We start from the raw sequence: 18,975 nt of genomic DNA, 5'->3' as shown, positions 1-18,975 counted from the left end.
GATTAGAGCTGAACTGAACAGAACTAATTGGAGCTGAACTAAACTAAACTGAAATTAAATTAAATAAATATGAACAGACCCTTAATCGTGATCACACCAGTTAAAATTAAATTTAACTAGTTTCAACAAACAAAAACAATAATATTTGATTTTTAAAATATGGTTTAATTACAAATTCTAAGGGCTTGTTTTCACCGACTGAACTCAGTTGAACTGAACTGAGCTGAGCTGAGCTGAACTGAGCTGAACTGAACTGAACTGAAATGAATATTTTATAAGAGATGGAAATTATATTAGGAGCTGAACTGAACTGAACTGAACTGAACTGAGCTGAACTGAGCTGAATTGAGTTGAGCTGAGCTGAACTGAATTTCAATATAAGAGAACAGACCCTAAATGCATGAGATAAACTTCCAAGCTAAGAGTAAATGCATGAGATAAACTTCCAAGCTAAGAGTAATTATGAGCTTCTTATAAAAACAAGGCTAATTCCAGTAGATATCGACAAAGTTAATTTGAAGTTAGTAGCTTAATTAGCTTAGCTTAGCTTTCACCAGAATTACAAAAGTAGATTACTTCAATAATATAATTAGCTTAATGCCTTAAATAACTCTCTTCATGACTTCATGTACGACAATAATCTTTTTTTACTTTCTTTCCTAGAATTTCTTTTAGTCCGTCCTTTTTTCTTTCGATTAGACACTATTTAGACATATTCACATTCAATTGATCTCTCTTTCAAAAAGGTACTCTCCACAATCATATATTAATAATATTTGTTAAGTAGTTGATTATGCTTTTTATTCACTAATCACTACTGTAATTACTTTTCAGCATTTTCAATTTCCCTCTCTGTCCAACACATCATGCACTATACTTAACCCCGGATCTTTTATAACGCTATTAACCTATTAGGTGCATTCTCAAATATTTTATTTACTTATTCGGTCTTTTGTCATTTCAAAAGTTTAAAATGAGCAAATAAAATACCATTACATGTTTAATGTTTTGTACTTAGTCTTATTTTTTAAGTGCCCCAATTTGATCGACACATTTTACTAGTAAATTCATACAGTTATTTTGAAATGAATGAATATACATCTGAATCAAGTAATAAGTTCAATATCAATGAGATCTTGCCCAGATGCCTAATATGTATCCATAACAATTAGCAAGTTAAAAAATGATCCAACATTTATAGTACTCTTGGAATTTTGGAAGCCAAACAAGTTTTGGCTGCGAACATTTTGTTTGCTATGAATTTATAATAACCGTTTTTGAAGGTAAGAAATCTGTAGTAAAATGAAGGGATGAAGAATGAAAGATTTATTTACTTATCTATTTTATTTTTAAATTTTATGTTATTTTGTCAAATGAAAAACAAAAAATAAATGAAAGATAAAAAAGAACTTTAATTGACAACTTTTAATTTTTACCATCCTATCAAATATTTTAATTTTGGAAGGAAAAGAGCCCGGATATTTTGTCAAGGGTTTCATTTCCCTTCGTTACTTGGTTCTTTAAATGTCATCTCATTAATGGAACAAAACATGAAAACCTAATAGTCTAATACTTCGTACAAAGGCTTTTCATTTCTTATACATCCCTTTGCCAAATTCCCTTTACAAAAAAGGGCCTTACAAAGATGCTTACTTGATGCTCTTTGCCCACCCTTCAAGTACCCAGGTCTAAAACCGTCTAATTTCTTATATACACCGTATCATAATGTAACTACGAACCAAGATAAAGTTTATGTTATAAAAGGTTTTTATAATTACCTAAAACACTAACATGTACCTAAGATATTCATAGAGTTAGTTCGGTTGTACTTGTATTTAATTCAAGTACAACCAAGTCTATATTAGACCTGCAAATTAGAAAATGGATTTCTTTAGATAGATGCAGCCTAAACGAGGCCCAGCTATCACTTTATAGTAAAGCACAGCCCAAAACAACATAGCTTCCACAATATCAAAGATAATAATGAAGTTTCCAAACTTGCAACCCAGTCTTGTTGCAATTCACCAACACATAAATAGTCTTACAGAAATTATTCTTCTAGGAATTATGGTATGAAATCATCACAATTCCTAGCAAATTAAAGAAAGATTTGGCCATATAATTGTTTTGCCCACACAAAAGAGAAATAGATCTAATGATAGCACATATCACAAAGGAAACCAACAGGACCATTCTTCGGAAACTGACAATGCTCACAATTCTTGTTGACTGGCTGTTCAGGAGTCTCTTCAATACTAGCAGCTGTAGTAGTAATAATTCCTTGTTCCAGACTCTTGATGCCCATCACATCGCGAAGAGTCTTCAGATCCTTAATCCTGTTCTCTATGATCCACACCATGTTGTCAAAGTAGTTTCGAGCCACACTGCATGAGTCAAGTCACAATATGTTAATAACTCTGAATGTAACAAAAAATCTGAATAAAGAATATATTCATGTAGATGATTGAATTAGGCTAATAAGCTTGTAATTACCCTGTCTTCAGACACAGGCGATCACGAAACTCTGAGAACTGAGGTGGCAGTTTTTCCATATTGAGAACTGTTGTCAGCTGAGCTTCAACCTGATAAAGCTGTACCACAACAAATTCAGCATGCCCTGCAGAAGATTATCTAAGATGATTAAACTAAAGGAAGTAACACTTATTTTGTAGTTGATATTATATCAGAAATAAGCAGCATACTCATAATAAACTGTATGAGGTTTCTTCTGTTCGTTTCAAAGGGTGGTATGTAGTACTCAGCAACATGAGTCCACTTAATGACTCGCTTGCAATCTGCAATCTGTTTGCAAGAGAAAAGGAAAATGAAAGAAGGTAAATGTCATATTATGATTTCTCCATTGTAATGTTTCTGAATAATAGTACTGGGATTCACCTGCATCCATGCATCAGTATAAAAGCTAAGTTCTGCTTCAGTTAGGCCGGCTTTTTCAGCTATTGCTTTGAGCTGCAAATTTTATAAAGATAAGACTTTCATATCTATCAAAAATTTGAGGAAATAGTTATTTTCATCAAGAAGATGCTTATATATTTTGCGTTGAATCAAAACCTGTAATACTTGCATGTTGATTACATGGAATAATGCAACATTAAATGTACAAAATCATACTTAAAATGTTAAATTTCAGAAAAAGAGTAATAGTGGACAACAATTTTCGCAAGCTGATGAAAGTTCAACATACAAAATCTGTAAAGTCTCACCTGGCCATTTTTTAGCTTATAAAGCTCTTGCCTAGCCGCTTCTAAGTGCTGCAAGAGCCAAAGAATACAGGGTTACTCTCTGAACACTGCCAGTTTACTTCTAAACTAAGTTTAAGCTGAAGAAAAGATTTCAAGAAATGGTATACGCGCTATAGTTTTAGTTAATTACCATTTCAGTAGCCATCCAATGATTGTAGCTATTACTATACTTTTTAAGGCTATCCTGGGCTATCCGTGCTTTCTCTTCTCTATCATCATTCTATAAGATCAGGAAGGATAAAATGGCTCTTAATAACAGCCTGTTATAAAAATAAGTAATCTCCAGCTAAAAGTTCTTCAGTGAGGAATGAAAAGAGCACTCACCTCTACTTTCTCTTTCCCCTTAGAGCATGTGTGTTTGAACTCGTCACCATTCCATGAACCATTACCCAGCCAAGATGCACGGCACAGCCTGAAAGTAATATTAACATAATGAATGCATGATGGAGAATAATATAGATCAAAGGAATCAAATATGTGATATAAATGTCAAGAATTTACTTGCAAAAGTGATATTCACACGATGGGCATTGCATACGCTTATGAGATCCAGACATTTCAAAGGAATACCAGCAGCTTGGGCACCCATTCATGTTTGTGATTGACTTACTGTAAAACAGAAGTTATCAGAAACTAATCAGACAAAGGAAAAATTGTAGGTAAATTACTACAATATCATCGACAGATGCGACAAAGCACCTACAATAAGTACTATACTTGATATTACTATAAACAATCATATAGGATCTATTGTGTTCCAAGGAATGAGATCAGGATTAGTAACATCAAGAATAATTGCAGCGTTCAGTTCATGTATTCTTTAACTGAAACTGATTGTTACTCTACTGACTAACAAAGATTTTACTGATCAAAGTATCAAACAGATTTAAGCTGATTCAACAGTGTATTTGTTTTATGGAATTACTGATCATCAAAAACGCCGTATTACAGAATATTGTTTGAATTAGCTGAAGAAAAGAAGCCCTTAAATTCCAAGAGTCACAGGGATGATATCATACAAGTTTTCACTCTGCACGACGCATTCCATAGTCCAGTTACAATAAGTTGAACAGGCAATTGGCTGGTGAGCTTCCTTGGAACACTGTAAAAAGGAAAACTCTGTGAGTAAGACAACCAAACACTGCTCTTCAGAGATTACTAAGAATCAAGTCTATCGATAAGGGCATTAATCGATACACATGTTTCTTTCCCTGTTTAACTATATATTCCATGAATAAATCTTCTATAGTTTACTAGAAAACAGTGAAAAATAACTACTCACCTTCCAGCAGAAGGTATGGGTGCACTTACAAGTCACCTTGGGGAGGTTATCACCAATAAGAAGAATCAATGCATGCTTACATCCAAGACGGGGACACCAATTGGCCTTTACATGTTTCATTGAAGCGATTAGAAACACACAATCACACAATTTTTTTTTTTACAAAAACTATCAGACATAAGGGTCTCAGGATCTTTCTGACAGCAAAATAAATCATGAATTGAACCAAAGAGGATGCATGTTTAAGATTATTTAAGCAGCACAGAAATCTAATGGACCTTTAAGTTGTAATCGATATAGGATTTCATAAATGCATGCGCATATTTCTCCTTGTCATCTTTAGAAGCCAGCATGTTAATCATATCTTGACCAACGGCAGCTCCACAAGAAGTATCAGGACATCGTAACAATAGGGGTGGCGCAGGGTCTTTGAGTGACTTCTCAAAATATCCTACACGAGACAAGGAAACACAAGTTGATGGAATATGTTTAAGATCACTACAAATTGAACAAATCAGCTGATGCCTTCATGGCTTGGACCTAAGGATTATAATGATAGAAGTACACATGAAAATTATCATCATAGAAATTTATGTAATTATTAGATTTATGTAAATATAATCGTGAATTAATTTGCTAATATTCTAATCTAATATATGTAACTACATATAGTTCTGTTTTAGATATGTATTGCATCAGAACTGACCTGCCCAACAAGTATTGCAGAATAAATGCCCACAAGCAGGACCAGCAACCAGCTCCGGAGGAAATTTTCCCAAGCAAATCCCACAAGTAAGCTGTCCAACAAAAACTCAAGCTCGTTAGGAGGTTTTCAATAATGACAACCTTACATAGACTCCTGGAAATTTTGACACACTGATATAGTCTATAACACATAATATACAGGTTAAGTAAACATTTTTACATCAAAAAGTAACTTACATCCTTTGTATTAGATGATCCAGCTCCATCAAAGGAAACGTCTATAAGACCAAGTTTATCACGGATCTTCTGCCCATCTGAAAACCATTTATCAGGTATAATGCCAACATTCCTGTTCAATCAGAAGATATCAGTGATTTTTCCTCAATTCTGATCTAACTCCCCCCAAAAAATACAAAAAATAACACAGAATGAATCAGTATAAGCAGTATGCTATGTTGAAATGAGAAATTGCATTTTAGAATAAGGAGGTAAGCTGTAACACTAGACTATATAAATTGCCTCCACTGCTTTAAAATATAAGTGAAGTTGGCCAAGTCTAATTATATTAAAGCTGTAAGAAATTAGAGAGAATAAACCATTATAATAGGACTTTACCAGCTATAATAAAGCAGCAGGATAGCAGCTTCAGCCCTTGGAATCGAAAGTATGTCACAAATACTCGCGATGGCAACTTCTTGACGTTCATGAATTTCAGCTTGGCTCAAGACTTCATAAGGTTTCTGAGCATCATGATAAAAATGATTACAGTTAGAATTATAAATCTAAGCAACCAAAGATCAGAAAAAAGTTGTCCTGTTCTAAACCACAATAACTTTTTGTCAATGAAATTTAGTTTGATTCTCCTAGGGTAATCTTCCATGCTAAAATTAGACTAATCACTATTAGTTGAAGCAGTACGTGATAGCGTGTATGAAGCACGTGCATCCACGCATATGTATATTAATTAGGGAAAGAAATCATTTACCATTGATACTTAATTTGAAATTTGTTAAACTATTTCGAAGATTAAGTGACATAATTTAACACCTAATCCAAACTGTGTACTACACACATAAATGTACATCAACTTAACCTGTAGTCCTGTACTCCTGTTAACATTTTTGACTCACAAAATCACAATTGCTGCTGTTGTTGCACCATGTTACTACAAGTTATTTATTCGAAACAGGATATTGTTTTAACTAAACTCCGCGTTCATTTACAAGTTCACAGGACTGTTATGCTACTACCAAGTACAAAGCCACAGAACAACATGATTAAAGACTTAAACCATGAGTTATTATCATGTTATAAATCTTATAATCATTCATCCTAGCCTTTCCTTTACTACAAATGCTAATTCTAAGTTCATAAGCATCTATTATACTCGAATTTTAAGACACTAATATAAACCTCTTCACCATAAAAAAAAAAAAAAAAAAAAAAAAAAAAAAAAAAAAACTCTTCACTACATAAAATTAGAGAGTATAAAGTCTTGATCAGATTCATGAAGGAACCTAAAGGGCCTAAGACAACATACACTAAAAGACTCGGTTTTTGGTACTCGTGTGATATAGTGTATATAAACCGATCATGGGCTTCAACTAGTTGAGTTTTATGTTTAAGTGTCGAACATGGTCAATTTATGTAAATTCCCCACTAATTTGATAAATAAAACTTGTCTAATTTATTCCTTTTCCCCAAATTGCAAACCCTAGATCTAAATCTAAGAGAGCAAAAATTGTGTAAGTCCAATTTCTAAACACTCAAAATTATGAATTCTACGACAGAAACAAATATTTGTAGTCTTGATCCCCCGATTTAAAGTGTCAAAAATGGCCATATAATGCAAATTTCCCCAATTCAATTCAAAATTGTCGAAGTTAATACTTACCTCGAAATGCAAATCCTAGAACCAAAAGCGTCAAAGATGCTCAAAGGGTGTAAGACCTCTAAACACACTCTCGAAAAGACATACCCCGTCACAAAAATAAGATGTCGAGTCTCGATCTACACTATTTAGGGTCCAATACTATGCGACTCGATTTTGAGTTTTGACTAATCTTGTAGACAAGGTCGCAGAGGTGTCAAAAACCTACCGTCTAATCCGACTTGAAACCAACCCAAAAAAAAATTAAACTCAGATAGTAACTTGTTGCACACGACCTGACTTTAAGAAAAGACCTCATTTAACACGATCTGATTTTAATAAACTCGACCCAAACACCTAAATTAACACCTCCAGACATGGGTATTTATGTCACAAGTGTCACACATATTTATTTAAGACTCAAATTTAAACTCAAGTTTCGTTTTTTAGTGTCGTAAGGGCTTATACGTTTTTGTTTTTTATATTTAATTTTTCAGATTCTTTTTTAATAAACTAATAAAAAGGAAAACAAAAAAAGTTGTTTGGATTTTTTTGTTATTAGTTATAAAAGTAATTGTGATTTTAATTAATTTGACTAATTTTTAATTTGTTAAATATATCATATAACTTTCAAAATTAAAATAAAATTAAAAAAAAAAACCACAGTGATACCGAACGTAGTTTTCCATTTATTGTTGACAGATGTCAAAATCATGATAAAATTATAACGAGTTTGACTAATTTTGACTCTTATGTTATGACTTTTAAAAACCAAAATATTGAAAATTACAACCATATCACACAAGCCCCCTTAATGGCAAAAATTTTTACATGATAAGATGTCATTAAAAAAAATAATAATAAAAAAAACATAAACAAATTTGTTAATCAACATTCAATTTTCTAGGCATTAAAAATAAAATGAATCAACAAATTATTATTATTATTATTATTTTTTATCCAAGCAAATTAAAACTATTTGTTAGAACATAGAAGCATGCTTTTATATGAAGTGTGTCATTGTATGAAGGATGCAATAAAATAGATTAATGCACATAACAAAATTTTAATGATTTTTGCTAGTAATTGAATAAGAAGGGTGTAGTTTAATTTATACCTTAATAGTACCATCCTTATTTTCTGTCTCTTCCAAGTCGCTAAGCATAACATCAGCATCAGTAATCCCATCATAATCAGTATCAGAAGAAGAAGATGAGTCACACAACATTTCAACATCTTGTGGCTCATTTTCTTCTTCAAGAATGTTGTTGTTTGTGTTTTCTGGTGAAGCCATTAGATTAATTTAATTTGATTAAAAGAGAAGATTTTTTTAATAAGAAGCTTAATTTTAGAGACAATTAGAAGAGAATGATGAGAGGTAATAGGCTAGAGAAATGACACTCTTTTTATAGAGAGGAGAAGGGGGGTGGGGGGTAGGGGGTAGGGTGGAAAATGTGGAGGGACTTAAAAGAAATTAAAAAAAAAAAAAAAAACGTTACTCCCTCTATCCAATAATAATTGTCCGTATATTAGTCTATTACTCTCTCTGTAACTAAGTAATTGATATATTTGACTTTATTTCACTGTTCATATATCAACCTTGACCATACTTTATCAGTAACGTATTAAAAACAAATTCTACCATAAAATATACTGTTAAATAATTATTAATACTACCTCCGGTCCAATTTACTCGCAACAAGGAATATTTTATGTCTCACAAATAATTCCCCTTTGTTGCGAGTAAATTGGACCGGAGGTAGTATAAGGTTTCATAATATCAACTTATTTTTAAAATTTTATTTATTAATATTTAAACATATAAAAAGGCCAAACTAATGTATTGGCATGCATATATCAAGTTTAACTATGCCAATTGTTATACTTATTGATATTTAATTATATATTTTTTTGGTGAAAATATTTTATTATATTGGTAAAAGTTTTGCATTGATATACGTGTTAGAAGAAATGTTGCACTTAAATAAAAAAGACGTAGGGAGTATTTGTTGAATGCATTTGACTTTCATTTGATGTCAAATGTGTCAATTATTTTGAAACAAATGAATTATAAAAACATTTATATTTTTATATTTATATGCGTGGAAAAGTCTACCTTAAGCAATTAATTAAGGACAAAAGGAGTGATAATTGACCTTCACTTAAGGAAAGAAATTACAATAATTTCTAACAGTTATGATTATAAGAATTAAAGCATAGAAAATCTCTTCATAATTGACTTGATACTGTCACATGATATAGTTTAACCTAGTTTTGGTAACATATCACAGAGGATATAGGTCACAGTTAATGAAATCTCATTCTGAGGCTGTCAAAAATGAGAAATCTTTTATGATACTCAATAATCTCAATGGGTTTATTAAAACTACCTAGAAATAAAATTTAATTATGTACTAGTTTTTAATTCTATTTTTTTTTTATATGGGCTTAAAATGAGGCTTGATTTTGTGACCTTAAAACTCTACATATTAGTATAATAATCACAACAGATTACAATCCAATACAGGTATCAAATGAGATATCATTTTTTTTTTTTTTTTTTTTTTTTTTTTTTTTTTTTTTTTTTTAACAAGACAAGATAAGGAATGGATGGGATGTTGGGTTCACTTCCTAAATCAAAGCCCAAACTAAGAAAACATTTGTACTCCTATCTTGGATTGAGCTAAACCCATATAGCTTCCAACTTCCTTCTTTTATTTTTACCAAACTTTAATTTTAATGTTGAATTTTCTAATTATAATTATTCAATTATGGCCTTGTTTGATACTACATACTAAATGACTTTTTGATATATTTTTTTTTAAAAAGATATTTTGATAGTCTTTAGTTTGACATTTTTTTCATGTGGTCAAGTAGAATGGGTTAATAATACTTGTAGCATTTTTGATTGACCAAAAAAATGATTTTAAGATTAATATTAATATTAATAATAATAGTAAAAGAAAATAGTCGAATTAGATTTTGATTTTGAATTTTGCAATGATAATAAAATACTAGTATTATTTTATCTGCGATGATTACTTTAATTAAAAACAACTATTGGTAATAATCACTCGGTAGCTATATCTTGCAGTAATTCATATGTATTGGTAATAAATACACAAAACTGCATTTATTATGTAGTACTATGTATTACGAGTATTAATGTAATACTAGTATTAATGTAATACTCGTATTGATCACTACTCCGTATTAAATTACTATATACGGAGTAACAATTTAATAATTTATTTACTCCGTATATATTTATACAAAGTATGTGATCATAACCTTCGGATTATAGATGCTAATGTCCTTAAAGATCATTTTGCATAATTAAGTCAATAGCCAATAGGGATTCACTTACATTAGGAATTCCCCTCGTGAGGAGGGCTTCCTAATGTTTATTTCTTCTTATCTTCTCAGAATACCGATAAGCAAAAAAAGCTTATACCTTTCCCCCAAAATATATGCTCATCTTCAGAGGAATACAATATGACAATATCATACATACTGACAAACTGTATACAGCTTTTAGCTTTACCAAGTCCCATTGATATTTTTATGTACCAATATATTGTTCTTTGCCTAAGTCTTCCTTATGACCTTTTATGAATGCATCATAGTTAGCAAATGATATTGAACAATTAACATCCTAGACACCCAATAACATGTCTTCGTCGTCTACAAGCAATAAGAGAAAGATTAAGCTAAGGAGCTCAGATGGGAAGACTTTTGAAGTGGAAGAAGCAGCAGCAATGCAATCAGAGACCATAAAATCCATGATAGAAGTTGTTTCAGTTTCAGAGGTAAATGGTAAGACATTGTCATTAGTCATTGATTACTTCAACAAGTGCCTTGATAACCAGAGTGCTGTAGAAAACAATGATGATCCTCTCATAGAATGGGCACTTCATCTCTTCCGAGCTGATCAGGCTGCTTTCTTTGATCTTATTCTGGTATGTATGTGTTTTCGAGATCAAATTCTGTTGGTAAATCATGCTGCCAGATTCGTATATAGGAATACTTTCATTAAATGCCATTGTATCTGAAGAACAATACTACTGTCAAATTTTGATTTCAGAACACAACAACAGCAGATATTTAGAATTGGACTAAAGAGTTGTGATTAATATGGTATCCTGTATTCCTGTTATAGTGTTATCTAATTCTAACTAGTTCATCGAAACATTTATCAGGCCGCTCATTATCTGAAAATCAAAAGCTTGGAGGATTTGACAAACAAGGTGGTGGCAGGTATTATAAGAGGGAAGTCCCTTGAAGAGATCAAGCAGACATTCAATTTAAACAATCCTACTCATAAGTAAACCTCATTATAACTTTATGAGGAAGATGATAATACAGTGGATATCTAAAGAAAAAAATTCTAGGGATTTTTTTTTTTGTATTTGCCTTTGGAGTTTTGATACTGCTACTTTATGTTGTATTTTGTTCTAGTACTCTGTAAACGGTTACTTGTATATCATGTCAGGTGGAGTTACTGTATAAATTTGATTCTCTAAGCTCAAGTTGTGAGGAAAAAAAAAAAAAATCAGCAAGTAATCTCTAGTACGCACTCTGTACTAAAATCAGTTTTGGCACTGGTAGAGGTAAAGAACACCATCAGAAGCATAAACACAAATATATACAGTATTAATGCAGGGAAAACATTGGTAATTTGGTATGTGTCTTATTGTTTGTAACATGAACTGCACATGTTAAATCTTGTAAATCAGATATATGTTCATGTATCCTGCACTAGTGTTTACTGTTAGGACAGTTTCTCCATGTCAAACTTTGTCACATCACTTGACATGAGCCACAATGATAGAGAGTAGTACTGGGATGGATGACCTCCTGGGAAGTCCTAATGTTCGTTCATGTAGCCGACCCCACTTATGAGATAAGACGTTCAAGCAGAACAAGAAGAAGAAGACTGTCTCCATGCCAAAAATGTTGAGCTTCAGCATTTCTAACAGAGCATACTTGGCTGTACACGGTAGAAGCTGAAGATTATTTGATCAGTAATCTCTAAAGAGTGCTGAAGATTATTTGATCAGTAATCTCTTAAGAGTAGAAGCTCATCTTACATTCTGAAGCTTGGGCAATTTTTCTATTCTGATCTATGTTCCTGGAAAACGGAGGGAGAAAAATAAAGGTCTGCCCTCATGTACAACAAATCATTCAATTTTTTTTCTTTTGAATGTTCAATATAGAGTTTTACATAGCATTATATCAGCCAGCATCTGTAATACTGAAAAAAATAATATCAAGCTATAAACCTATAGCATAACATATGACATTATGACATAACAAACAAATGAATAGTTCTATCACTCCCAGTTTCCAACAGATTTCTATTATCTACAAAACCTCCGGCCTTAGACTAAGAGTGAACTATAAAAGCTGAGACTGCTGCATACGTTCTGCTAATTCACTAGGGTATATGACTACAGAGTCCAAGCAAAGCCCTCCTTTGGTGTGTGTACAATCAATTTGAGCCAAGGAGAACTTGATCTTCATAGGAGTGTGGTGATTCTCAACTGTGAAATCCCCGGCATGGTAATTAAGCCAGTTCCCAGCTGGCTTTAAGTAACACTGGGAGACAGCATCCTGGCCATTTGAGGCTGACAATTTAAACCTAACTGGCTTTCTGTCCCAGCCATGCACTCCCTCTGTGTTGCAAATTCGTCGACCAAATCTTTTGGAGGGTTTGCCTAACTGAAGTCTGAAAAACAGGCTGTATGTACCAGCAGGGAAATTGAACTCCAATTCCCCTCCCACCTCCAACCACCATACTTGCTTTAGGTACGCAATCGCTTGGAATCTACACACGACACAAGAAATTCTCAATCAGTAAGCCACTCAAGAGGATATGTATCTATGCATCAAGATCAACATTAACCCCAAAGCCTCTAAAGACACCCCTCTAAGGTGGGTAACGCAAGGGGTAAGGCATATGCTGCCTTATAAACTCACCCCAGCTTTGATAAAAACTCGAAGAGACTAAATGCAATTTACCATTACATCTATATGCAATGGTTGTCCGCTATTACTCCCAATTCCCATTAGTCCCATATCCTACTGGCTACCAGATGATAATAATATTAGATGGTATTCGTTATACATGAAGAGAAACACGTGTTTGGGGATGGACTTTCTTTATCATGAATTAAATGAAATGTAAAACTAGATATAAGATACAAATCTAATACTATTAGTGCCGTTATTAGTTGTCTACCAAACAAGCTTATAGGCTTTTTTTTAAATTTTTTTTTTTTTAAGATGTTACTAATTGAAGGAACAGGGGTCAACGCCTAAGTTTAGCTTGCAAGCAATGTAATCATGAAAAGTCTAAGATATTTAAGAATCTAATTGCGTAAGAAAATGAAGAAAACACAAATTAATACGTATATATGCATGAAGAAAACTACACAAGGCAGCCAATGGTAATCAAAGAACAGCGTGTATTGGTGATTTAACTGTCAATTTGATCACCAATTTGATCACCAATACACGCAGATGCCTACAACATGACTATAATGGTTCCTTTGTTAATGCAGTTGTGGGACCTGATACTTAAACTAATAAGGTTGCAAGATCAGGAAGCAGACCGATTCCAAAGCTAAAAAACCAAGAAAAGTCCAATTTAGTTGATCTACTATCATATATATTACTAATTTACTATATATGTGTGATCTCATATAGGTTGATATTGTAACTCATTTTGATGACATTGACTTTCAAACACGATTAAGTTAAGCGAGAAAATTAGAGCTTCAGATGTATGTAAGCTGCAAATATATCATATATTATTCATATAACCATAAATAAATTTAGTTCATATTTTCTCTCAATATAAATAAATGTTCGTTAAATTCATAATACTACATAATAATAATGCCTACAGAACTCACAAATACAGTCTCATATTACAAACTATTTGTGCACTGCACGAGATCACTAACTAAATCAGCTCCAAAAGGGGAAAAAACAGTTATAATAGTGGATTAGAGAAGTAAATTCTGTAAATTTTAACTCTAAGCATCAAACTACACCCTATATCATTTTGTTGTTCCATTGATAATAGATGGTAAAATTCTGTTTTTGCAACCCTTTTATTCCTTTCGTTCATTGGCTACGAGTAGCACTTATAACTGTCACTAATTTCATGTTTCTTGTTCATACAACCACTACGATTTCATACAAATAATTTTGGTCCATGAATTAAGGAAATATCTTTTCTTGCAAACTAAGAGCCAGCCAAAAAGTTCAAATCTTGAATACGACCCTTAAAACTTTTTGTGCACACTAACGTCATAGTTCATATAAAATGAGCTTAGCTTGTAGCCTCTTGTACTTGTTTTAATTTGCTTCACAAGAAAAGATTTATGGACATTTATTCATGATTTTTGTAAATACAGCTACCATTATTTTCAAAGTTTGATAAATCAATCAACACTCATATGGAAAACAGAAAAATATCACATCACATATTTAGGCTAATATTTAATTTGTTGTTTAAATTAACCAGAAAACTCCAAATCTGCCTTACATCATCAATCTATGTTACTTGGACTCAGATGAAGTGTCAAATTAGACACAGGTGTCCAAGCATCGGAGTCGCCCATTTTCTTGAAAAAGTTGTTTTTTAGTTATTAAGAAGTGGGTGTCGGTGTCGGTGTCCGACATGTATTGTGTCGACGAGTAACATAGTTATCAATCGTATCATTAACCAATTTAACCTAATACAGTATTAATTCTTTCTATCTTAAGAAAATGACTTTGCCTTCTTGCAACATCACCTGTGTCGGTATATGGTGCCCCAGAATCACCAACGACGGTAGTCCTCTCCGACACACCGGCGTTGGCTTCATACAATATGAATTTCTCTAACACTAATTCGCTCTTGCTCTAGATCAAGACTAGAGATCTGTACATACTAATTAATCTTGCCTCACAAAAATACATACATTGATAGGGTTTTGTTTTCATGTTACACTATTTCTTACATAGTAGTACTAATTATAGCAACAAAGTAATCAAACATTAATTTAGTAAATTATTATAATCCAAAGTCCATTATTAGAAACTTGCTGTATAAAAATGGAATGAACCAATTAAATAGTGGCTAATTATGAAGTATTATCGTAAATAATAAATCTAAACAAAAACAAAACAAAATCAAATTCTAACCTGGATTCATGAGTCGAAATATGAGTCCAATATCTACGATCATCTATTCCAGTGATCGTCATTCCTCTCCATGAAATCGCCATGCACATCTTCCCACTATTTTTCTCCAACCATATCTCCTGTACACAGCCATAATCCAACTCAATCACAAAAAGGGTCTGAACTCATTTATCGCATTACTAGTCCAAATTACACTATATGTCCGAGTGTCCGACTATGACTAGAAGTCGAACTCGACAAAACATAATAAATAAATAAATAAATAAACAAAAGTTTACCTTAGTTCCAGCATCAAATCTGACAGAGCGAGAAAGTCGAGAGAAAATCTCTCTCTTACTAAATCTCTTAGGACTTTCATCAAACAGTTTCCGAACAAGAAACTCAAAATTCGAAGGTAACTTAGTCTCCCAAACAAAATCCGATAATGAGGCTTCATAAAAAGCCCAATTGACCTCCGAAAGCCTGCAAATCTCAGGTGGGCTTAACTGGCCCAATATCACCGCCACACAACTTTCCGGCAAGTCACCCAGCCCAATCCTCCCAGTGGACCTCAGCCCAGATTGCCCACTTCCCATCTTGTTAAAAGAATAAATAAAATTTAGACAAAAATAGAAATAATTAAAGGTTATAATAATTAGAAATTTAATGGTATAATAAGAGGTAAAAGACGGAGAGAGAGATGGAGGAGAAGTAGCTAACAATGGAGTTTAGCATATTTTAGAAATTAGCCATTTAGAGAGAGAAAAAAGAAGAACGGTGCCCAATTCAAGATTGGTTGGAGTAGGGTGACTTTTGAATGTTGGTAATAAGATGGAAATTGGAAAGTGGGATTGGGTCCCACATAGTCACATACTAGGGTCTTTTGAAATGTTATTGGATGCTTGGTTTTTTATAGGCCAATCAATCAACTTGTAGACTAACTGAAAAACGTGGGAATTTTTCATTCATTTTTTAATTATTTTTTTAATAGTAATGATGATAATTGCTACTATTAATTGTGACAACAAAGTTTTTGGTTGAGAGATTAGTGAGTACTTTTTTTTTTATTAGAGAGTTTAACTATATAAAACAAAATTAATAAGGGTCTATTATGTTCAACTTAATTTCAATTTAGTTCAATTCATTTCAGCTTCAATCAGTTCAATTCCTAATTTCTTTCTCTCATAAACAATTCATTTCAGTTCAGTTCAGTTTAGTTAAGCCCCAATCAGTTTAGTTTAGCTCCGCTGTTTTCAGTAAATCAAAACAGGACATAAGTCTATGTTTGTAGGTACGCTATAAAAATTGAAGTTGTTATGTGCAGTTTGAGTATGAGTATTTAAAATAATCAATATAATATATTTTCCATTCTCATGTTAGAATTTGTTTTTCTTCAAACTTATGACTTGAAATTTGTTTCAAACTTCTCTATTCATCCAATTTACCCATATAAACAAAATAAAAAATAAGGTAAAAAATTCAACATTTAATAAACTATTGCATGCAATAATAAATGGTGAAGTATAATTTTTCTCATATTCAACAAAAAAATTCATATGCAGAAAACCCATTATTTTATGCAATGATAAATAAAGGTTATGCCAAGCCTTTCTTTCCAAGTGAATAACTTATTGTAATAATTAAATTTATATTGGTCTATCGAAATAAATTGATTCAAATACGGGAATTTATTGTTAAAAATCTAGATTTTGTATGTTTTACAAGAAAATTACAATAACTTTAAAAAATGAAGTAAAATGATAAAATTCCTAAACAACCTATTATCTAATCATGATGCAAATTATTATTATTATTATTATTATTATTATTATTATTATTATTATTATTATTATTATTATATGAAATAATGGTAATTTTTTTTTAAATATCATTCTGAAAGCTCTACATATACACTTGTAAATAATATGGAGTAATTGAATATAGACTAATTAAAGTAATTTAAAATTGTACAAAGTATATTTGACGGGTATGTAATTATTGAATGGTTAACTTTTAGGTTTAATTACCTTTTAAAAATGATTTATAGCCTAAAACCATATTACTATAAAAATAATAAAATCATATTAATAATACTCCGTACTCATTATTCATTTTTTTTTCCTTAATTTAAAAAAAAATTTACATTTAATTTTGTAGGCCCTTAATACGATGGGTTGTGCTCATAAGTTTGGATTTTTTGGTATAACTAAACTAATTAATTATTAAAATGATGGATTGGTTAGATTTCTCATCAAGCATTCCTTTTCTTTTATTTTTTAGGCAAGTTCTCATAAAAACTTTATTCATATGCTATCCGCTGTCTTTAATGCATGGAGTACGACATTGCATCCACTTATTCTAAAACATTTCCTTCACCTTAGTTAACAACATGGTATATATCACGTATTTGTTTTCGAGTTAAGAATATTGCATATACTCCATAATTTTTCTACTATGAATGACATGACAAACTCAAATTTAGGAAACTTCTTGTTCCTTTATTCCTTCTCGTATAAGTTTCCTTGGTTTTCCAACTTGTTTGTTGGAATATATAGATCATGGATTAAAAAAATAATGTTACGTAAATTATTGTAACTTTAAAAAATAAATGTCATCCTCTACTTAATATTATTGAGTTGTGAATTTTTTGTGATTGACTTTGTTTTACAAGGTTTTTATTTGCTTTAGTTTTAAGGTAAATGTCACCCTCTATTTAATATAATTGAGTTGTGAATTTTTCGTGATTGACTTTGCATGTTTTACAAGGTTTTAATTTGCTTTAGTTTTAAGGGGTCAATGAACAAATTAAGCAACTATATCATACAAGTTAGTTAAGTACAACCACACATACAATTGGTGCATTTATTTGGTGCATCTATTTCAATTCTTTTAGCAAGGGCTTACATACATTTGTTTCTTTAGCCAAGCTACAATTCATAAAGAATAATGAGATTATAAGAATACTACCAAATTCATCAAGTTTTTATTATCAACGTTGGGATGATTTTGATCCAATTGATTTTTGTTGACTCTTAATTGGTTTGATAGTTAATTATGTTTAGTTGTTTACCAATGAATAGCATTACGTTGTTCCTTTTTCTTGTATTTGGATACCATTTGTACAATTTAACTTGATCTAACTTAAATTAATTTGTAATTGATTTAATTTACCATTCCAATAACACCATTACATATTTTTTTAGGTGGAAATAAAACCATAATATTTTAACTTAGAACATTTCTTTTTTTTTAAACTAAAGTAGCAATGTATTTGTTCATTATATTTATTAAATGAGCAACTCTAAATAGTACTATATATACTATGATTCTATTGGTCATATTTTAGTTGAGTATATAATAAGTAAGCACATTATCAAGTGTAGTAAACTAATAAGACTACGGACTATACTATAACAAGAAGACAGACTGTATTAATAAAATAAACCATCGATCTGGTTAGTGTACAAAAGGATATGGTCTTGCATCACATAACAAACCCTAATTATATTTTAATGATTTCTATATCCAAATTAAGATTGTATGATCTGTTTTCGTGTATAATAGAATTATCAGCTGATTGATCAAATCAAGGCACTATTTCTGCTTAACCATTGACTCTATGTTTAATTTGACGTTGTTTATAATATGCTCATTGTGTCCTTATCTTATCTCCTCCCAACAAG

The 18,975-nt window shown here is 31.5% G+C and overlaps 3 protein-coding genes across 3 annotated transcripts; 1 reads left to right on the top strand and 2 right to left on the bottom strand.

Moving 5' to 3' along the window:
• Nucleotides 1-1,957: 1,957 nt before the first annotated feature.
• Nucleotides 1,958-8,411, bottom strand: LOC110729497 (probable E3 ubiquitin-protein ligase ARI7). Its single transcript, XM_021909229.1, has 15 exons — nucleotides 8,235-8,411; nucleotides 5,863-5,987; nucleotides 5,485-5,596; nucleotides 5,249-5,339; nucleotides 4,821-4,993; nucleotides 4,543-4,647; nucleotides 4,280-4,362; nucleotides 3,762-3,869; nucleotides 3,585-3,672; nucleotides 3,391-3,480; nucleotides 3,222-3,269; nucleotides 2,896-2,967; nucleotides 2,703-2,802; nucleotides 2,494-2,617; nucleotides 1,958-2,384 (listed from the first exon to the last, which is right to left on the bottom strand). The coding sequence occupies exons 1-15, from the start codon at nucleotides 8,409-8,411 to the stop codon at nucleotides 2,153-2,155; spliced, it is 1,728 nt and encodes a 575-aa protein (XP_021764921.1). The 3' UTR covers nucleotides 1,958-2,152.
• A 2,377-nt stretch (nucleotides 8,412-10,788) lies between these two features.
• Nucleotides 10,789-11,935, top strand: LOC110729496 (SKP1-like protein 7). The gene is made up of 3 exons (XM_021909228.1): nucleotides 10,789-11,076; nucleotides 11,277-11,374; nucleotides 11,854-11,935. Exons 1-3 carry the CDS (start codon nucleotides 10,789-10,791, stop codon nucleotides 11,933-11,935), a joined length of 468 nt encoding a protein of 155 aa, XP_021764920.1.
• A 353-nt stretch (nucleotides 11,936-12,288) lies between these two features.
• LOC110729702 (F-box protein PP2-A13-like) lies at nucleotides 12,289-16,189 on the bottom strand. The gene is made up of 3 exons (XM_021909479.1): nucleotides 15,592-16,189; nucleotides 15,314-15,432; nucleotides 12,289-12,944 (listed from the first exon to the last, which is right to left on the bottom strand). The coding sequence occupies exons 1-3, from the start codon at nucleotides 15,886-15,888 to the stop codon at nucleotides 12,515-12,517; spliced, it is 846 nt and encodes a 281-aa protein (XP_021765171.1). The 5' UTR covers nucleotides 15,889-16,189; the 3' UTR covers nucleotides 12,289-12,514.
• Nucleotides 16,190-18,975: the final 2,786 nt, after the last annotated feature.

Source organism: Chenopodium quinoa, unplaced genomic scaffold (genome assembly GCF_001683475.1).
Source record: "Chenopodium quinoa cultivar QQ74 unplaced genomic scaffold, ASM168347v1, whole genome shotgun sequence".
Classification (NCBI taxonomy): Eukaryota; Viridiplantae; Streptophyta; class Magnoliopsida; order Caryophyllales; family Amaranthaceae; genus Chenopodium; species Chenopodium quinoa.
This window is presented reverse-complemented; position numbering and strand designations above follow the sequence as displayed.